General features: G+C 51.4%; 1 protein-coding gene across 2 annotated transcripts in view; it reads left to right on the top strand.

The window, feature by feature from the left end:
* Positions 1-21746, top strand: part of GOLGA1 (golgin A1) — a 41858-nt gene that overhangs the window by 8777 nt on the left and 11335 nt on the right. The window contains exons 4-18 of one of the 2 annotated variants that reach the window (XM_084821391.1): positions 669-743; positions 4204-4301; positions 6599-6631; positions 7659-7787; positions 8204-8373; positions 9755-9866; positions 11239-11334; positions 11571-11696; positions 12173-12268; positions 13260-13355; positions 13475-13570; positions 15235-15387; positions 16674-16769; positions 18434-18511; positions 20967-21069. In XM_084821391.1, coding sequence (XP_084677517.1) covers positions 669-743; positions 4204-4301; positions 6599-6631; positions 7659-7787; positions 8204-8373; positions 9755-9866; positions 11239-11334; positions 11571-11696; positions 12173-12268; positions 13260-13355; positions 13475-13570; positions 15235-15387; positions 16674-16769; positions 18434-18511; positions 20967-21069 — 1557 coding nt within the window. The remainder of the gene's footprint in view (positions 1-668; positions 744-4203; positions 4302-6598; positions 6632-7658; positions 7788-8203; positions 8374-9754; positions 9867-11238; positions 11335-11570; positions 11697-12172; positions 12269-13259; positions 13356-13474; positions 13571-15234; positions 15388-16673; positions 16770-18433; positions 18512-20966; positions 21070-21746) is intronic. The other variant, XM_084821392.1, reaches the window with a different exon arrangement.

Genomic DNA, 21746 nt, shown 5'->3' with positions numbered 1-21746 from the left:
TTCAGAACCTCAAATCCAGCGCTCCCGAAATCCCCAGTAGGCCATGCCCCCTTCCCTGGCCCTCCCCCCTTCCCCCCCATCACCAATCCTTGGGCAGTTTCCTGATTTCCCTACAGTTTTTCCTCCTTGAAATGCCTCTCCTAAGACCTAGTTACTGGCAGTAAGAGCTTTAAGCTAAAATAGGCAGGTACTTTGGCTACGCCCCTTTTGCCATTGGCCCCGCCCACCACTGGAAGGCAGCCCCCAAGAGCTTCTCTGAAATGGGATTCGGCCCTTGGGCTGAAAGGGATTCTGCACCCCTGATCTAGAGGCATCATTTGCCGTGTGCTCTGCCCTGGGGGCTTCATTGCCGGCTTGGTAACGATATCTGTCCTTGCAGCATTGGGGTACATGTGATTCCCTCTTCCCTCTTAGTGGCAAAACTGAGAGCGTCTCCTTCTGTCTGTACCTCCTCCTTACTTCATATTTAGTGTGTGGTAGTCGTATTTTGTTTTTCCTGGTGTCAAGGTGAGGCCGTCTGCCTTGCCTTCCTTAACAGAAAAGGTTTTCAAACAAAGGCAGTCATTGTTCTCCACTCACCATTTTTTTTTTTTTTTACCCCTCATCCCCCTGCTTTTCCTACTGTCTGTCCTTATCCGGTTGTGGTGCTGCTGCCTCCTTCCCCCAAGATTATGCTGAACAGGTCCGAAACTTGCAGAAGATTAAGGAGAAGCTTGAAAATGCATTAGAGACACATCAGGATTGTACGTACCCATCTTTTCTTTCCCTTTTTTAAGGGGTTAGAAGCCTTTGAAAGGGCAATGAGTAAAACTGTCTTTCTGACTGCCATATGTAGCCAGGCAAGAAAAATTACATGAACAAAAATGAGAGGGCAGAGAAAACCATGCTGTATTTTTGCCTGGGGCCAGGCTAGGGCTGTGGGTATCTGAAGCTTAAGCAGGAGCATGTGTTTTCTGACGCAGGTCCCTGGAGCCTGGAGCCTGACATGCAACTGAGGAAGGCACAGCAATTCTAATCAGGCAGTGGCAGAAGGGACAGGTGTCCAGTATTTATACCAGGTCTGGCCAATTGGGAAGCTTCCTTCTGCCCGCCAATTGAAAGGGCCGATGTTGCATTCCCCTACTTGCTTCTGTGCCTGAAGCCAGAGCGCCCACAGTTCTAGGGAACTCAGTAGGCTGTGACTTCCTCAGTTTGAGCTTAGACACCCCCAATGGCCTGGAAACACTGTGAAGCGTCGTTGGCTTGGGTGACACTTTCTGGTCAGTGTAATGTTCCCCCAGTCTCCCTGCACATTTCCTGTTTAAAAAAGATGTGCTTCAGTCTGGGGGCTGAAGGGGGTTGGCTCATTTTGACTTCAGGAGTGAAAAATGTCAAATAACAGCACTGTTTCTGCCTGATTTGTAGCAAACAAAGAATCTGCTATATGTAGGCTGGAGCCGAGTGGGAGATAGGAGGGAGTTGGTATTGCTAAATCTTTCTCTCTCTCTGTTATGTAGGGATCTTAAAAGCAGCCTCTCTCTCTCCCCCCACCCCATAAGTATTTTGACTTATGGGGTTAAGGCTTGTTAATTGAACATTATGGCTTCCGCTTTCTGCTGTTTAACTAAAGTCTTAAACCTTTCTGTGTTTAGTCATTTATATATAACTTATATACATGTAATTTATAATTCGACAGTATCCTAGGATCCAGACTCTGTTTGTTATGCTGATTTATATTATATTATATTATATTATATTATATTATATTATATATACACACCCACGTGTGTGTGTATGTATGTTTGTGTATATATGCAAGTTGCACATTTCAGTCTTATTTTTCTGGTGTTAAAGACAGAATATTCTGCTTTGCTTATAGGAATCACAACTTTTTCCATTAAAAAATAGATGGCGAAATGGAATGTTCTACAAAGAAACATGGTGGGGCTGTTGAGGTGGAATGCCAAGCTGTGATTTGACATGAGGACAAGCCCTAAGGAGCTTTGGGCTTGCGTGTTGCCTCTTCCTGCTCTCCCTCCTCCCTTTCCACATGGGGCTGTTGACCCTGAGTAGCAGCAAGCCATGATTTACGGTTTTGTCCAAAGCAAGGAACTATGTCTATGCTTGCCTGCAAGCCAAGATCAATCCCTGTTTGTAGGTAACCACAGACTACAGTTTGGGTGTTCAAAACTGGTTTGCTGCTAACTAGTCATGGCACATGAGGAGAGGAGTGAGTGAGAGGAGGCTGCATGCAAGCCTGAGTGTGGTTCTCATAACGCCCAACCTGGGCAGCCCCCTCAGTTGCTCTCTTTGTTGTGTGGAAGCAGTTTGAGATGCTAAGTTTGGGGAGAGAGACTGAAAACTTCACTGCTGCAAAACTTAACATCATTCAGTGTAGCTTATTTAATTAACTATTTTTATCCCACTTCTCAGCCAAAAAAGCTCCTGGAGCAGCTTACATACAATCAGGAAAATAAGACAGCCCCTGCCCACTGGCTTACAATCTCAAAAGACATGGCACACAAGGAAAAAGGGATGGGGAGGGAAGATGGGGAAAAAAATGAAGTGGTCTTTCAACCAGGCTGGTAGAATGTCCCCACTTCCCCTCTCTACAGCACTTGAGGGAGGAAGAGCCAACATACTTTACTTTGCAGACTTGCTGTAAGACTGGCAGGGAAAGAAAGATAAATGAGGCAGAGAACTGTAAGATACTATGTCTGCTGAGAAGTATGTAAATAACACAACTCGAGGGCCCCATACAAAGTTCTCAGCAGTTTCTTACTCCTGATGGCAGACTATGTAAAGTTCAAAACTTTGCAAAGGGGAGGGGAAACAAATCGCAATGTGGCCCTATCAAAGTGTTCCCTTTCATCTCTCATTCCACCGGTGGGGGAGAGCTGGAGCTCAGTGGTACAACACACGCCTTGGTGTAGAATGCCCCAGGTTCCAGGACCGGCATCCAGAGTAGTCATGGTCAGGTACCTGCCCACGGCCGCCACCCAGCAGGGGCCTACCAGCAAGAGCCCCCTGGACTTGCTCCTCCTCTTCACCTTTGCAACCTGCTTGTTCACCTTCCTCTTTCTCTGGCCCAGACAACAGTGGTGTTTAGAAGGAGGCACAGCAGATGCCCCTGCCTCCTTGCCCCCTGGCTCTCCACCTGCCAAGCAAGCAAGTGGGAGCGAGGATGAGGCAGAGGAGGAGGAGCAAGAGCAGCTGGTTACATGGACAGTGAGAAGGCAGGCTCAGTGAGGGAGGGGGCCCATGGAGGGTGCCTTGCCCAAGGGCTCCCAGAAACCCAGAGCCAGCACTGCCAGCTTCATCCCCCTGAAATTTCCAGTTTGAAAGATCTAAGGGAACAGATGATGTCATAGGCAAAAGGTTCTTTGATGTTGCAGAGCCGTCGCCTGTCAAAGGACAGACCAGTTTCCTCCAACCTGGCGCCCTCTAGCTGTGTTGGACTATGATTCCAAGAATCCCCCAGCCAGGGGGACTCTGGGAGTTATAGTCCAGCACATCTGGACAGCCCTAGTTTGGGGAAAACTGCTAATATATACACATACACATAGGCTAGATGGACAAATCAGGCTGTTCCTTACATTCCTACCATGGCACGGGGATGACCCTTGGGCACATGGTGTCAGGAGGCGCCCGAGTGGCCTCTTTTAGTAGACTCCAATAGCCAACTCCAGACACAGATGAAAGGATTCTTTTCAAGGCTTTAATCCTTTTACAACTTAATGACTCTTTCAGATGCTAATCACCAGCGACTAAGCAAGGAACAGCAGAGTGGCCTTTGTGCCGAGTAGGCAGTTGATCCCCGTTTGAAGGAGAATCACTTGAAGACCCTGAACTTATGGGCTAGGGAGAGATCCTCCCTCTTTCGCTTGGGTCCACGGGAGGCGGCCGTTGCTTGCGCGCCAAACGGGCGCTACGCCTCCTTTCCATGCCCTCCATCGCTCGTCGTTCTTTGCGTCTGCGTCGAGCGTCCAGCAAGCCCCCCTCCCGCACTTTCTCACTGCCAGAGTCACTATCTCAGGAATGCCGGCAGGAGGAATCTCTGCCAGCTGCTGTACCTGTGAGGGATGAGCGGGCTCCTCTCCCACGGATTGCTGATCCTCCTCAGAATCAGAACTGCTCTGGGGCTCTATCGGCTCAGTTTCCACCCTGACATCTGGTGCCACACTGGCCTTGCTGCAACTCATCGCATTGTGTTGTCGTCCGCAGCCTTCGTGAAGAAGCTCCAAGAGCAGAACGAAGCTCATCAGGCCAGCACAGCCAAGATGGCGGAAGGGATGGCGTTGGCGCTGGAAAAGAAGGACCAGGTAGACTTCCCTGGGAAATCCACAGCACCAGGAGTCACAGCTCCAGGGGTGTGGAAGCAGTTTCCTGGGCAGGCCCCCTACCTTCATGCCACATGGTTAGCTGACCCCAGCCTGGGGTCTTTCAGACGTATGGGACTTGCAGTCCACCACATCTGAAGGACACTGGGCTGGGGTCGGCTGTACAAGGTTCTAATTTTTTTTCAGTAACAGTGGTGATATTTTTTCAATAACAGTGGCAATTTTTTCAACAACAGTGGCGATATTTAGAAATGCACCCAACCACAACCGTCTATAGGCACATATGTGTAGCTCCTACACTATCCCTTTATTTTAATGATTTAAAACGGGTAGACCTTCAGTCCTGGGGGCCAAATCTAGCCCTCTAGGGATCCCGATCCAGGCTTCCCCCAGAAGGCTACACCCCCATCCCTGGGCCCCACCCCCTACCCCCTTTCCTACAACCACCAGATATTTGAGGGTTTCCCAGCTTTTGTGCAGTCCCCTCCCGCATTCTAAAAGGTTGAAATCCTTCCTCTAAGGCTGAGTTACTGGCAGGAAGTGGTTTCAAGCAGAAATATCGTAACCAACAGAGATGACTTAGTGGATAAAGTAGCAGTTACAGGAACTCTGGGGGAAAGTGACCATGTTATATGCAGACAAGCTGGATGCTGACAAGCCAGGGAGGGTTCAGAGGAGACCAACAAAGATGATCAGGGGACTGGAAACAAAGCCCTATGAAGAGAGACTGAAAGAACTGGGCCTGTTTAGTCTTGAGAAGAGGAGACTGAGGGGAGATAGGATAGCACTCTTAAAGTACTTGAAAGGTTGTCACAGGAAGGCCAGGATCTCTTCTCGATCAGCCCAGAATGCAGCACACAGAATAATGGGCTCAAGTGACAGGAAGCCAGATTCCAGCTGAACATCAGGAAAAACGTCCTGACTGTTAGAGCAATATGAGAATGGAACCAATTCCCTAGGGAGCTGGTGGGCTCTCCCACACTGGAGGCGTTCAAGACGAGGCTGGACAGCCACCTGTCAGGGATGCTCTGACTTGGATACCTGCACTGAGCAGGGGGTTGGACTTGATGGCCTTGTAGGCCCCTTCCAACCCTACTAGTCTATGATTCTGTGAAATAACGCTGGTAGTTTTGGCCCCACCCCTTTTGCCTTTGGCCCCACCCACCACTGGAATGCAGCCCCTGAGAGCTTCTCTGAAGTGGAATCTGGCCATTGTGCTAGAAGGGGGTCGACAGCTCTGCTCCAGCCCGTTGCCAAAGAGGAGTGAGGCTTGCCCACTGACTTATCTCTGTGTTGCTTTGGATACGTTTGGGGTGACTACAAGCTTGAGTTGGCTTGTTATGACACAGGCTGCGTTCGAGGTAACAGCTAACCTGTTTAGAAGCAGGCATGTGCCTTGGGCTCACGCGTTCCCTGCTGGCCTTCCCCATGCAGGAGGGAGTATCGGAAGGATCCAGTCATCGTGCCAAAGCCAGTAGCTTGTGCAAGCTGGTATTGCAAACCATGGCTTAATCCTGGTTTGCGGGAAACCCATAGCTTTCCGGCTTCCAATGAAACGGCACAGTGTGGTTTGCTGCAAACTTCACTCTGAAGTGACTCATGTCCTCTGCTCAAGCATGGGGAAGGAGAGGAGGGGGTATAGGAGCCCAAGGAGCCTGCTCGTATTTGGAACAGCAAACCATAGTTTGCTACTGCAACCCAATGCAACCGTGGTTTGAGAAACCTCACTTGTTCTGGGGAGACTTCTGTGTTTGTTACTATTATTGTTTATCTATTAATAATATTTTTATCTTGCACCAAAGCCACAAAGACTCCTGGTGCAGCTTACATGCAGTCAGTAAAACAGGACAGTCCCTGCCCTGAAACCTTACAGTGTAAAAACACACGACAGGCCAGGGAAAAAGGGAGCGGGAGGGAAGAAGGAACAAGGGCATCGCCTTTCAGCAGGGCTGGTAGGAGAGGATTTCCTCAGTAGGGCCCCAGCAATGTCACCTGCCCAGTTTTGGGCCTTGAACTGTCAGGAGTGATCACATACGAACACCCGCGTTCTCTTCCCTGGAGATGCTCCTTCCCTCGGAGACTGTCCCTTTAAGGAACAAGGCCTCTGTGTGATGCAACAACAGCACCTGCCGTGCTTGCTGCTCCTCAGAACGGGCAGGGCAGATGGGCGGGCTCCTCCGCTCCCCCCTTTCGCCTCGTGGGCTCTGCTGTTCCCCTGGCGCATCGCTGGCTCGTCCCAGGCGTTCAGGATGTTGACCTGCCCCTTTCTCCTTTCCCAGGAATGGCGAGAGAAGCTGTCTCACCTTGAAAAGGCAAGTGGCTTGCTTAGGCGGGCGGGACCGGGCTGTGTGTGGGGGGGATGCACACGGGCCTGGGCAGAAATCGCAGGATGTATCATCTTTGGGAGGCTCCCCCCCCCCGGTGGCCTCAGGCTATGAATGTGTTTTCCGGTTGAGCTGCAGACGCAGTGAGCGGCTCAGTTCTCCTTGCCTTGGACTTCCTGTCATGCACGGGGCATTGCTGCTGCCTGGACCAGCCTTCCCTGACCGGGCGGCCTCTGGATGTGTTGGACTACAACTCCCATCAACCCCTGCCAGAGGTTGATGGGAGTTGTAGTCCAACACATCCAGAGGGTGCCCGGTCGGGGAAGGCTGGTCTGGGCAGTCATGTTCTTCCTGGCGTTCCTTGAGCGCTGGCTCTCACCAGAATGTTCCCCCAGGGCTCATGGTCAGGGCGACTCCTCTCTCCCTGGAAGAGGTGTAGCTGGAAGGCCTTCGTTCTGGGGTTAGCCAGCATAGGCTAGATTGCCTAGGGTGGAGGTGCTATGCCCCAGGCTCGAGGGGGCCGAATTTGGCCTCCCTAAGGTCCCAGTCCGGCCCTACAGGGCTGTCCAGAGGGCCATGCCCCCTTTCCCTGGCCTCACCCCCTTTCTCCTGACCACCAGCCCTTTGGTGCCTTCCAGGCCTTCGTGCCATTTTCTCCCCATTCTAAAAGGTCGAAACGCTTCTCCAGAGGCTTCATACCTGGCAGGAAGTGCTGTAAGCTGGTATGTCTGGTCTTTGGGGCCTGCCCTCCTTTTGCCTTTGGCCTGCCCACCACTGGAGTGTGGCTCCCAGGAGCTTCTCTGAAATGCACTTCGTCCCTCGGCCTGAAAGAGGTTCTGGACCCCTGACCTAGGGAGACCCTTGCAAACATCTCCATAGGTGCCCTTTGCAGACAGGGGCTTCTGTCTACCAAGGGCAATGCACGGCAGCTTCCCACCCCCCTTCAAATCGTTTGGCTTTTGCAACGAAGTTGAGAAGCCCCCTAGAACCCCTTTCCTGCGTGCACATTCAACAGGAGAGGAAGATCCTTTCGGCACAGCTGCAAGAGATGAGGGAGAAGAGCTTGAACCTGTTCCAGAAGAGGGATGAGATTGACGAGCTGGAAGGCTTTCAGCAGCAGGAGCTGGCGAAAGTCAAGCACATGGTGAGGTTTCCCAAGGCCGCCTCCTTTGGGGCAGGGCAGCTCAGACAGGTCTCTGAGCTTGCCTCCAGGATGTGATTTGGGCCACTGTGGTCCCCAGGTCCGAAAAGGCTGCTGCTCGCCCTGTTTCACTCTGCCTCTAACCTCTGTTCTGTCTACTGCTTTCTATTATTTTTTTTACTACATATGTATCCTGTCTTCCTTCCATCACAGAGATCAAGGGGGGTGCCTCGGGGTTCCCAGGCAGTCTCAGTGTAGAACGGAGATATTCTGTATCTCCTATCAGCCCTAACCAGCATAGCCAGTAATGTGGGATGATGGGAGTTGTAGGCCAAAACATCTGGAGGCCCATGCCTGTTCTAGAGTCTCTTGATGTTTGTGTCTTTAGATTTTAATTTTTATTCCTTTTAAACACCCAGCTTTTGCAGAAGGAAGAGTCGCTGGCCCAGATGGAGCAAGAACTAGGGTCTTCCGAGCAAGAGTTGCTGCACGCCCGAGAGGAGCTGCAAGCCTCCCGCACTTTGTCCTCGCGCCTGGCTGGGGAACTGCAGGAGCTACGGCAGCAGCACACAGCCCTGGAAGCAGAGAGGTGGGGGAAGGGGGCCCGGGGGGGTAGGGGGAGAGGATGCAGTCTGATGCAGGCTTTGTGTACCTTTTTGGGTTGGTGGGTGTGTCTGAGTGCCGTGGGTGCTCTCACAAAATGGCTGCCATGGAATGCCACTTGCCCAGTCCTAAAATGGCTGCCATGTTGGGCATAGCCAGTCCCAAAACACCCAGTTCCCAGAAGGCAAACTGGTGAGGCTAAAAGAAAAAGTCATTTGCCCTGGAACCCAAGTCCAAGGCAGAGTTGAGGGTCTGAGCTCCAAAACATAGAACCACTGTAAATAAAGATGGTGCTGGAGGACAGCACTTTGTTTTGTAGCACACCAGCCTCCCAGTTTTTTTTAAAGAGAATACTTTTTAAAATCTTTAGAAATAAAATAAAAACCATGAAGGGCAGGGAGTGGCAGGTGCTTTTTGTGGGCACTGGTACACATGGGCACCACATTGGAGACCCCAGGCCTAAACTCTTGGGAGGGAGGACTTTCCCTGGTCCATGATGCCATCTCCTCCCATCAGTCTTAGCTGGGCAGGACCTTCACCCCGTGAAATTGCCACTCTGAAATTGGTCAGCGTAGAAAGGGGGTCAGGCTCTGGGATTTGAACCGGTGCACTTATGGCTTTGAGCATGGACTGAGCCCGTTGAGAGGGCCGGGGTGGTGTTGCCTTTGTGGCTCCAAACCTCCTTCCGGCACAGGGGGGAGGTGAGGGGTGTAAGTGTGCAGCATCAGCCCTGGAGGGAGGCAGGGAGGATCTGGGGAGGCCAAGCCACCGGGAGCCGAGCCTGGCAGCTGAGCATTGTGCTCCTGGCACCTGCTTTCCAAAGCCTCCAGTGTCAGCAGCACCCTGGGGACCACCCTGGATGGGAGAACACGCCCTCCAGATCTAAATTTGGGGCCACCTGAATCTCCTCCAGCCAGGCCCAACAAAAAGGAGATAAACACTCCACCCCACCCTGCAGCTGTATATTGTTATGAATTTGTGAATGCCTCTTGTGGATGCTGTGAGTTATAGTCCAACACATCTGGAGGGCACCAGGTTCGGGGAAGGCAGCTCTATCTAAAGTCCATTGCCAAGTCACCAGTCCCTTCTGAGCCTCTTAACCATTTGGCACAACTCCCACCCCAATGGAAGGCAGAATGGGAGGTGGTGGGAATCTTTGAATTCCCCCCACTCACACACACACAGATTTGGTGATTGGTGTTAACAGTTTCAATGTGTGCACTGTTTCCGAGTGCTTCCCCTCCGAATCAGGAAGGGCGAGACCTGGGGGCTGGTACCCAAGGTAACAAATTGGCAAAGTTGGCCTTTCCTTGGCTCATCTGTGGCCTACGGGTTAACCCCCCCCCCCCCCCCCCGCTTTCCTGCAGGAATGACCTCGTAGAGATGGAGGAGAGTGCTGAAAGCAAGATTACCAGCCTGGAGCAGCGGGCCCACGAACTCCAAGCCTACATCCAGCAACTGTCGGCAGATCTGCAGAATGTAAGTTGGGACATTCAGGCTGCTGCTGGTAGGCCTTCCTTATCCTGTGAAATGAGACGGAAGGCTGCTTTCATTTGTTCCGTTAGAGCAGCCTTTGAATTTACGCCAACCATTGAATTTACACCAACTACACGTCCCATCCCAGGATAAATCATACCGCTAGGACTGCTTCACCCAATGCAGTACATTTTTAGGTGTACACCTAAAACCTAAGGGGTGAATAGGCCGAAGTTACACGTGCCATGGTAGAGTGTATGTAACTGGAAAAGAAGCATATTCTCCCCCGTATTATGTTATTAAAAAAAAAAAAGGCCACATTTCTATACCTCCCAATAGCTGAAGCTCTCTGGGTGGTTCACAGAACAAAAAACATACAGTAATGTAGTCAAATGTAATATGTTTCAAACCTAAAGTTTTTATGAGACCAGAGTAAAAACCAGGATAAAAGTCAGCAGCCGTGCAAAGATCTAAAACGCAGTGGTGCAAGTTTTTGAAACTGAAAGACTAAAAGCCCAGGAGAATAGAAAGGTCTTCACCTGGTGCTTTAAAGACCACAGTGTAGGTGCAGGATGAGCCCTCTGGGGAGGGCATTCTGCAACTGGGGTGCTACCACCGAAAAGGCTCTCTCCTCAGTAGCCACCCTCCTCACCGCATTTGGCAGAGGCACCTGGGGAAGGACCCTTTCTTCTGTGTTTCATGCTGCATATTTTTAGATCGGGGTGGGCAACTTGCAGCTCTCCAGATGTTGTTGGACTGCAACTCCCATCATCCTTCACCATTGGCTATACTAGGTAAAGCTGATGGGCGTTGCACTCCTGCGACATCTGGCGGGCTACGAGTTGCCCACCTTCGGAGGGGGCTGTGCCAGCGAAACGCAACCGCCAGGAAGCTCCGCTCCCTGGTGGCTTCCAGCTGCCAAACTTCCAAAGGTGGGAGCTCTCAGGGTTGGCTGCAGTCCCCTGTTAAGTGTAGACCTTGTGGCAAACCCAGCTGATGTGTGGACCAGCTTTTCAACAATAGCAAGTTCGTTACCTTGTGCGGGTGGAATTTGCCGTTCCACAAGAGCTGGTGAAGCATCAGCAGTTCGTAATTGGGTGTGTTTGGAAGTGTTAGGGCGCAGTCCTATGCACGTTTAAGACAGAAGAAAGTCCTGCAACTCCCAGCATTCCCCAGCCAGCTGGGAGTTGTAGGACTTTCTTCTGTCTTAAACATGCATAGGATTGCGCCCTTCGTTCGGTTAACCTCTTGTGGGAGCCGCCCCCCAGAGCCTGTAACCTTTTCAGACCCGAGTGGAGAAGCAAGCCCCGGGGGGGCAGGGGGCAGCTGCTTTTCCAGAGGTCAGGCTTAGGGGCCCTTTTCTCCACTCTTCTAGGCTCAGCTTGCCGCCTCTGGTTGCGAAAAGAGGCTGGAGTCCTTGCAGGGCGAACACGACTCTCTGAAGCTGGAGTACGAGCAACACAAGCAAAAGGTACCGCCTGGATTTGGTGTCGGTGGCCTCCCTCCAGGAAGTAAAACACCTTAAATGGCCTGTGCCGACATCGGAGGGCGATCCAAGAGGAAAGGACCGCTTTGGGGGAAGCTCTTGAGCTTTGCCAAAGGGAGAGGAGCTCCTCAGGCACGGGAGAGGGCGGATCCTGTCTCCTTGCCAGAGAACGTATGTGTTGCCTGAAGGCCGGAGAGCAAACGGAGCCTGTGTTCCAACAGATGGTTGTCGAAGTGGAGGAGAAAAGCCATCTTGTGGGCCACTTGCAAGAGAAAGTGGCCACCCTGGAGAAGCGGTTCGAGGGGAACCTTTCGGGCGACGAGCACATCCGGGAGCTGCTCAGGGAGGTAAATGTGGGTCGCAGGTCGCTTCCGGGAAGGGCGACGACAGAGGAGTGTGCTGAGGACATCTCTTCTTTCCCTCCCGCACCACCCCAGTAGCTCAGCGGTAGAGCCCCTGCTTTGGGTGTAGAAAGTCCCAGGTTCGATCCCTGGTAGAGCAGGAAAGCCCTCCGGCCTGGAATCCTGGGGAGCCTTGCCAGTCAGTGTCACCAGTACTGGGCTGGATGGGCCCAGGGACTGAATCAGTCTAAGGCAGCTTCCAGTGTTCCTGTGTCAGTCCCTGCTTTAATTTGTACGATTGCTGTTTTATTATAGGTGTGTAATAATTTCCTTTATCGATTTGTATTTTGTGTGTGTGTTATCTTTGTATTTTATTGACTGCAAGCTGCTTTGAGGCCACTGAGTGGTGGAAGACCGGCATATTAATAATAAAATAATAATAAAATAACGATAATAGCAATTTTCATTTCTAAACTTTCTAGAAATGTGCTCTGGAGCAGGGACTGGAGGAAGCCAGGCAGCAACTCTCAGCAGCACGGGCGAGTCACACGGAAAGTGTGAGCCTCCTGGAAACACAGGTACCCCAAGCAGAATTGCTCTTGGGCAACTGGGGAGGTAATGGGTCGCAGTTCAGTGAGCAACAGCACTTGTATTTCTTGGGGGGATCCCCCTCAGCTTGGTAAAGGCAGGGCCTTAATTGGGAGGGGCTCATCTTTTGGTTTTCAGTGCCACTGCTCTGCCCTGGGATGTGTGGTGTAGTGGTGGGGTTTCCTGAGCATGTGCAAAGTGTCTCTCCTTGATGACTGAGGAACCGCAACCAGTCCTACATATTTGGAGTTAAGAGGAGAGGGCTTTTAGGGCAGGAGGCTTCCTTCCAGGCAACTCTCTATTCAGAAATGTTAAAATATATTTCTATTTGATTAGATTTCTGTTTGTTCAGGCATGCACCAACATTTTTTAAAAAATGTAGGCGCTCATTGAAGACATCTTTTTACACAAGCTGTCCCTGTGTAGTTTAGCAATCTTACAGATATGTCGATACCATATATTCTGTATATTGCCTTTTATATTTTTATGATTCGTGGACATCGCTTTGAAATCTGTAGATGTAAGCCGTTTATAAATACTCGCAAATATATACATACGTTTCTCATGTAGGCCCATATTTTAGTAGAGGGGTGTGTGTGGGAGACAAGTAAATTCTGCCCTTCTCCGAGAACTGAATCCCATGCTCAAGACAGTCTCATTGTGCAGCCTTCGCTGGGATGTACCACTTCAGAATGCAGAGGGGCGAATCACATGTCCGAGTGCTATAACCATCTGTTGAATACATAATACTAGAATTTCAGAGTGAAAAGGCCTAGTTCACATGGGGGGGGGGGGGGCAGGCGCGCACACACACACACACACACACACACACACACACACCCCATTCACATGTGAGATCCTCCCCCTGCTTTCACCAGCTGTGTTGCCCAAAAGGGTACAGCTGGCGAAAGTTGCACCAGGCTGTTCTCCTGGTTGTGCATTTCAGCTCAAGAATCAGGGATGGTGTGTGTTGCATCCTAGATCAACAAACTGAGCGGCAAAGTGGCCGAGGGCCAGGCGCGCCTGAGCGAGAGAGAGGAGTTTGTGCAGAGCCTCCAGGAGAGCGGCGCGCAACAGGTAGTGTCAGCATGAGTTGGTGTGTTTCTCTTCCCCATTCCTGGCTGGCTGGCTGGAGGGCAGGTGTGTTTCCTTGAGGGATCAGAAACTGAGGGAAGAACACCCTCTTGTCTTCGTAGCTGAAAGATCTTGAGCAAGCCCTCCAGCTTGCCAGCGAGGCGATGGCAAAAAGCAAGGACGATGTCAAGGAGAAGGAACTGCAGGCCCAGAAGCTGGTGAGCTAGTCTGACCTAGGTTGTACCAGTATTGCCCGGGACACGATGTGGGGGGAGAAAACTTACTCGCCAAATGTCTTCCTTCTCTTCTCTCTTCTTTTTCTTACGTTCATACCCCACCTTTTCCTCTTGCAAGAAACGCAAAGCAGCTTACACGGTCCTCCTCCTCCTCTCTATTTTATCCTTACAACAACCCTGTGAGGTGGGTTAGGCTGAGAGCCGGTGACTGGCCCAAAGTCATCTGGTGAGCTTCGTAGCCAAGTGGGGACTAGAACCCAGGTCTCCCGAGACCCAGTCCAACAGTCTTAATGCTACGCCACACTGGCTGTCTCTGCCAGCCTGACTTGCAAGCTTTACGGAGAATTATGGACGTTGTAGTCCAACAGGTTGGGGAAAGCTGCTGCATGGGTTAGAGCTAATGCGGTCATCCATTGATGGAAGTAGTTCCGTCAGTGGGACCGGAAGGGGGGCGATTCCTCCTCCTCTCACGGCTGCCCTGCGCATGCTCAGGATCTGCTTGGGAGGACTGGGAAAGCCTTCCGAGCAGCTCTCAGAGCAGGGTAGGGAGTTGCGGCGGGGAGGAGGGAGGGAGAAAGTCCCGTCGTATGAGCAGACGTCTGCTAGTGCTATGTTGGATTTAACCGTATACTTCTGACAACCTGGGGATCTTTCCCCCGCATGCGCGACTGTGCTCCCACACCTGTACCCTGACCAAGAGGGGGTAAGGTGGGAAGAGGCTGGGCTCATTCGGCAGTGCCGCTGCAATAGTGACCGAGTGGTTAGCAGGCAGTTGCCTCCCTCCCAAGTTTAAAACAAACCTGCAACTCTTGGGGCTGCCTTGCCCAGGAGTGAGGGTGAATCGAAAGGTGGTAGCAGGCCTAAGTTGGGATGTCCAGGTAGCCGGGCATCTACCAGTCCCTTCTTTGTCAAGGTGCATGGGATCAGAGGAGCAGCTGGCATGGCAGGAACGTTGGTTTCCCTCTCTGCCCCTGCCTTTCGCTGGGGGCGACATTTAAAAATCTGAAACCAGTTCGTAGGAATTTGGAATGTGTTTCTAACTGAGTTGTTCTGTTTCCTATTCTTCATAAGGAGCCTTGTCTCGTACAGGTTCCCGAGTCTGTGGTTTTTAAAAAAGGGTCTAGCCCTCAAGGATTTCAGAGATATCTGAAAGCATCTTGCAGGCTTTTCTTGCCAAATTCCAGCATTCTTGGGGCATGGTTTCCTGCTTTTTTCTCTCAGTGCACACAGTAACGTTTTCCTAGCCCTCTGCCTCTCACGGCGGCACCCTCTTTCCTTGCTACATATTGCTTCTGACCTTAAAACTGTTTGCAGATCTGAAAACCAACCTAGAACTATCCTAGGAATAAAGCATGCTGCTGAAATACAGCAGCCTTCTCCAACCTGGGTCCCTCCAGATGTTTTGGACTTCAGCTCCCAAAAGCTCCAGTGAGCATAGCCAATGGCCAGGAATTCTGGGAGTTGCAGTCCAAAACATCTGGAGAGCACCAGATTGTGGAAGGCTGGGATACAGCCATGCAAATTAAGTTCTTTTTCTAACACAGTGGGAAAATTTATGCTGAGCTCTAACTCCTGGAGGGATAGTGGAATTTCAGAACTTGTTCCTACCCTTTTTCTTCTTCCTCCTCCTCCTCCCATCTTGGCAGCAAAGGGATCTGGAGTTGGAGAGCATCAGATCGCAGGAGCGCCTCTCCACAGTGCAGCGTCAGTGCACAGAGCAAGTTGGGGGACTGAAGCAGCAGGTTGCAGCCCTTGAAGAAGCACAGGAGTCTGAAAGGACAGCTGCCCAGCTCCAGATTGTGAGTGTCCCTCCTGCCGTTCCGAATCGGAAATGTCAGTTCTGAGCCGGGAAAAGCTCGACCAGCCTTCCCCAGCCTGCCCCCCTGACGTTTTGGACTATATTTCCCATCAGCCACTGCCAACATGGCCAATGGCCAGGTGTTACGGGAGTTGTAGTCCAAATAATCTGGGTGGCACCAGGTTGGGGAAAGCTGAGCTGATCTCTTTGTGAACTATGTATGTTATGCAAATTGGACTGTTCCGCATAATTCTGGTTTTGCTCATTGTGGGGGAGGGGCAAGGACACAGAAGCTCCTTCCTGGACCACCTTTCTGGCTTCTGAGCTTTCAGCAGGCAGTGCCTACATATGGTCAAGCTTTGAAGCCATGAGGACTAGGAACTTGTTTTTGTTTGGTTTTCTGAAAGCTTCTCAGGAAGTTGAATTCTGCGGCCATTTCTACATCCTGTGCTGCTCCTGTGCCGTTGAGGTGTTCACATTGCCCTGGCCTCCTTTCCCTGGTTTGTCTGCAGCCTATAATCTCTGTAGCAAGCATGGCTACCTGTCTAAAGGTCTAGGCAGGCTGCTTTGAAATAAGACACACACACACACACACACTTTCCCTTTGCAAGAGTCGTATTACAGAGAGAAATGGCTAAAAAATGACATTGTTCGATCACTTGCACTGCCTCTTCCTGTTGGCTGGATCGCAGTGATGTAACAGAATGTTCAGCAACATTCCAGCTGCATAGGGTGAAAGAGTGAACAACAGGGAACTTGACACAGCTTCTATGCTGGAGGCACGGGGTTAGTTTTGGATAGGCAAGAAACTTCACGGAACAGGGCCTTGGAACAGAAGCAGCTGTTAATTAATTGGCAGGAAGCAGAATAGAGGCGTGGAGTACTCTGTCTTTTCCTCTCTGGGACAAGGTCTGTTTGCTTTGAATTATCCTCACAGTTCTTGTCACTGATTTTTACATTGTTAAAGCTCTGAGCTGGTAATAGCCTACCACCCTTATATTTTTCCTCACAAAAACCCTGTGAGGGAGGGTACTGCTCTCCCACTTGTGTTGAGAGAACAGTGGATGAGAGAGGACTTGCCCAGGGCCAGCCAGTGAGTCTGGGACTGAGGGAAAATTTGAACCCAGGTCTTTCTCCTCCAATGAACAGTCTATTGAAATGCAGCTGGGTGAGGGGGGGAAGAATTAATGAAGGCAGCATTTAACCAAAATAAAGCTACTCTAAAGCTGTGTAACAGTTCCTGTGGATCTTGACCAAGTAGTCCTGTGTTTTCCTGTTCTTGTTTAGAGCCAGCTGGAGAAAGGAAATGAAGATCTTAAAGACAGATGCAGCGACTTAGAAAGCTCGTTAAGGACACAAGAGTCTGAGCTGGAAAGACTGAAGGTATGTCAGGGGGATGGGACCCCCTGTGATCTTCGTGATGGCCATGCTCAGCTGCTTAGAAGCCGTTGTCCTGCTGATGGGGCTGCCTTTGGGGGTCAAGCGCAGCATGCACACTGATGGTCTGGTGGCCGTGCAGCAGAGAAGGCAAAATTAAAAGTGAATTAGTGTTAAGAGCCAGTGAGCTTCATGTCCGAGGGCAGGGTTTCTTAATAGCTGATCATGGGAACGGCTGCTTCTCTGGGTTTTTATTTATTTTTATTGGTTACATTTGTATCCTACTTTTTCCTCCGCGGAGCCCAAGGCAGCTTTCATGCTCCTCCTCCTCTCCATTTTACCCTCACAACAACCTTGTGAGGTAGGCTAAGAGTCAGTGACTAACCCAAAGTCACCCAGTGAGCTACATGGCTGAGGGGGGACTAGAACCCTTTTATTGTTTATGTTTATTTATTATTACATTTTATATCGCCACTTTTTTTCCTCTTGCAAGGAGCCCAAGGCAGCTTCCATGGTCGTCGTCCTCTCCATTTTATCCTCACCCAGTGAGCTTCTTGGCCCAGTGGGGACTAGAACCTGGGTCTCCCAAGTCCCAGGCCAGCATGCTTACCACTACACTGGGTTGGCATCCTATGCACTAGCAGTGAACTAAAACGTGCTCATAGAGACTCATTCACCTTGTGTGGCTCTCCTTGTAACCAAAACAGCACCATGCGCATACATGGAGGAGGAGAGGGGGGAGATCAGCAGTCCTGGAGGAACTGCAAGAACTGCAGAAGTGCCAAAAAAGAGGAAGAAAATAAACCCTTTAGAGGAAAAGCCAAGGGCTGGGGGGAAACCCCAAACTGCCTGATGAGCAGTCTCAGTGACCCTGGAATGCTGACTGGCTGGCGGGGGAAAGAAATGGAAAAATCAGGGTGGGGACGGAATAGAGTATTGTGGCAGAGGGCAGGGCTGGTTGGAACTCCATGTCGCAACGTTCTGTTGCAGGTCCAAATTTTGCAGGTCACAGCCAGCCACTGTGAGTCCACCTGCTGGTCTTTCTGTTCCTTCCCTCTGGAAGGAAGATCAGGGACTAGTCCAGATTTCCCCAGCCTGGTGCCCTCTAGAAATGTTGGAATTCAACTCCCATCATCCCCCAGCCAGCATCGTCCATCCTGGGCAAAGCATACTGCCTTCTTTCAGCAGTGGATCAGAGATGTGGAACCTCAGTCCCACGGGCTGGGTTCGGCTATGCTTTTTCCTGCCCACGGATTCCAGCATTCGCAGTCCCCCCCCCCTTCTAAGAGGTTGAAATGCCTGTCCTAGGGCTCAGTTACTGGCAGGAAGAGCCTCAAGCTAAAATTGGGTGGTCTTTTTGGTCCCTCGCCTGCACTTGGCCCCACCCACCCCTGGAATGCGGCCCCTGAGAGCTTCTCCAAAATGTATTGCGGCCCTCAGGCTGAAAGAGGTTCAACACCCTTTGCTTTTATATTAACCCAGCCGGGGAAAAAGGGTCTCTGTTGATCAGACCCTGAGTGTCCCCATATTTCGGTCTGGAAGACATCTTGCCCAGGTAAAATTGGCTACAATAGCCCTGGGTGGCGGTGGATTTCCCCCACGGCTGCAGGCAGCTTTTGGTTGTTCCGAATTCTCCGTTCTCTAATCCCGGGGCCCTTGCTGCTTTGCAGGCAGAATTGAGCAGCAGCGCTGGAATCGCTGAAACCCTGGAGGAGACGCGGAGACGAAGGGAGGAGCTACAAGAGCAGGTTGGGTTCCGGGCTGGCCAGCCCAGCTGTGGGTGAAGGTGGCCCTCCCCTCAGGGCTGGCCGCTGGGGTGCTGCACCCGGAGCATCTGCTTTTGAAACGGGCTTGCAGCCCTCAAGTGTATGTTCCAATTAGGACCAGTCGTGCCCCTGCCAGGGATGACTGGGAATTCGGCCCTTCCCTCTGGGGGAAAAGCAAAACGCTTTGGAGATGGACAGGTGGAGGCACTATTAGCTGAGACCCGTAAAACGGGTGCCTCCGTCTTGACCCAGCTGCTCTGCGGGGAAGCCATCCACCCCAGCTCCTTATTTATTTACCTTGAAGATTTACACCATGTCTTTCGTTCAGATGATTGTTTGTTTACGGTATTTTTATTCTGCTTCTCAGCCAAAAAAATGATCCTAGAGTGGCGTATGGTCATTCAGTAACACAAGATGGTCCCTGGCCCTGCAGGATTACAGTCTCAAAAGACAGGACACACAAGGAAAAAGGGATGGGGAGGGAAGAGGAAAAAGCGAAGTAGATTCTCAGCACAGCCAGTGGAACGGCCCCGCTTCCCCTCTCATCTCCTGGGGGGGGTGGCGGGCACAGCCCCACTGGAGGAGGGACTGCATCCGTCTGCCTGCTCCTTTCTCACTCCTCCTTCCTTGCCACAGGGCAGGTTATGCTGGTTGACCCAAGGTGGGGGGAGAGGGGGGATTCTCAACATGGCTCACAAGCAAGAGATACAACAACCCCAAAATACATGCGTACGCACCCTCCCTCTCCCCATCTCCCTCTCCCCATCTCCCTCTCCCCATCTCCCAGTCCGGTGTGCTCTAGCCCCTTGGCCGCTGGACGGGGCCGGTGTGTGCTCCTGCTGCCACCCCGGAGCACCTGGGAGTTGGAGTGGAGCTTCTTTCTGGCAAGGAAGGGGGAAGCCAGCTCCCTGCAGTTGCTCCTTCCCTGGCTGAAAGATGTGGTCAGGCTGGTCCTCTACTATTCTTCATGGTGGCCTTTTGAGGATGATTTTGGCTTCTTGGGAAAAAATACTCTTCTGAGAGCCTCGCCTCCCCCACATTCCTGTTCGAGGCAGGGCGGTTCTGCACCTGCCTCCTGCTGTTCATGAGGGGAAATATGCTTGGGCATAGCTTTTATCCCGAGCAAGAAGGTGGCTTTTTATTATTAATGTAGAACGAGGGCTCCTTCTGCTTTCAGGCCAAGATTTTCACCGTAGGAGGCAGATGGAGACATTAGACCTGCTGGACGGAGGGCTCTGGTGGGATTTTAGCGTTTGGTCCCAGTTAAGTCTTTCTGGAGCTCTGTCGGAGTGCCGAGTGCTCTACGGAACATGTAGGATAGGGAGACATACTAGAACCCGTTGGGGCCGTCCCATGAAGCTGACGGGTGGGAGATTCAGGACAGATCACAGGAAGGGCTTCTTCACGCAGCGCTGAGTTTAGCTATGGAACTCACTTCCACAGGATGTAGTGATGGCCACCAATTTGGATGCCTTTAAAAGTGGGTTAGACAAATGCCCAGAGAAGAAGCTATCAGTGGCTACTAGTCCTGATGGCTATGTGTGACCTCCAGGTATCAGAGGCAGTATGGGCAGGAGGGTGCTGTTGCACTCATGTCCTATTTGTGGGTTTCCCGTGGGCAGCTGGTTGGCCACTGTGTGAACAGAATGCTGGATGAGATGGACCCTTGGTCTGATCCAGCACAGCTGCTCTTACATTCTTATGGGTGTTGAACCCCAGGCCCGTGGGCCAAATCCAGGTGGATCCCTGCAGATTCACAGTCAACATTAGGTGGGGAAAAACAGAGGAGCAGAATAGAGGAGGTACCAGTGAGGCCAGGATAAAGCTTTGTAAATGAGGATCTTGAAGTGCGAGGACTTGGGGAGGAGAAATGGTGTAGAGAGGGGGCAGGTGTGTTCAATATGGCAGCATAGGAAGAAGAGGCAATGGGGCATAAGGTAAAAGAAGATGAGCTTATTGGGGGAGAGGGAGAGAGAAAGGGAGAGCTGACTCACACCTGTGCTGCCTGCATCTCATCCCTGATCATGTGAGCAGCCTTTGTTTAAGAGTCTTGTTCGTACGGGTGAGGTCGTGGGATAAGCAGAGTCCTGCATTTGGATCCAAGCTGCAAGGCTGGATTCAAAGAAGTGTGGCTGAAAGATGCGGCCATCAGGGTTGCTATGCAAATGTGCTGGGGTCTTGCACAACATTCTGGTGCTAAGTGTAAAATGGCTCTTCGTGAGCAAAGGACACCTTTTGGATCCAGCTGTCTCCAGGGGAGGGGTGGAGTGTGTGCGAGAGAGAGACCTGGAGCAGCGGTTTTAATATATGCAGGTTGAGGCAATGGATCAGTACAAGTGCGTGTGTGTACCAGCCCATTTTGAGGGTGGAATGCTTCGAAAATAAGGATTGGTAGCGACGTTCTGGCTGTTCATGGCCCTTTTTTTCTGGTGGCTAGGTTGCCAATCTCACCTCATTGCTAAAGGAGAAGGACCTGCTGATCGCAAATAAAACAGACGCGCTCCTCAAAGAGGAGGAAGAGCTGAAGCGTGTAAGGCAAGGTGAGAGACCCAGCAAGTCTAAACCGCTACTGGAAGGGAGGTGATACCACTACGTAACCCTCTCCGACAAACCCAACAGCTCCCCGTCTAGCAGCACCTGCAAAAAGCGCATTGTTTTGATCCTCTGAATAGCCGTGGGTCTTGTCTGCACCCCATAGCTTCTGACATGGAGCCCCTCATTCAGTTTCTGTTTCTTGGCTTGTAGTGCTGGTTGTAACTCACAGAATCCAGATTAACCTGTATGCAGTCCTTAATTGGTGGTGGTAGTAGAAAAAAGGTGTAATTTCCCTCTTCTCCAGTCATCTGGGATGAGGGGGCAGGGGATTCCAGGGCAGAGTCTGGCCAAGCAGGATTTGGCCCCTGATATTTCTTTTTTGTTTTAGAATTGTTGCCTGTAAAAGGGGTTAACGTGCAAAGCATCTAATCCTCAGTAAAAGGCGATTGCCAAACACTCTGTTAGATGTTTCTCCCTCTGTTCTGTTCCAGTGGGTATGGCAAGGGACTGTGTACGCATTGGGACATCACCCTCTCTGAAGCACCTGGGAGTGTTTTGTGGGATGGGACAGTATGTGGACTCAGATAGGAAAAGCCAGTATGGCGTCATGGTTGGAGTCGGACGTGGAGAGGAGAGGAGAGGACCCGGGTTCAGATCCCCTCAGCCACAAAGCGTGCTTGGG

This window comes from Heloderma suspectum, chromosome 14, assembly GCF_057233095.1.
Source record: "Heloderma suspectum isolate Gila_16-S chromosome 14, 16-S_ref, whole genome shotgun sequence".
NCBI lineage: Eukaryota > Metazoa > Chordata > Lepidosauria > Squamata > Helodermatidae > Heloderma > Heloderma suspectum.
The sequence above is the reverse complement of the archived record's forward strand: the minus strand, read 5'-3'. Positions and strand labels throughout refer to the sequence as shown.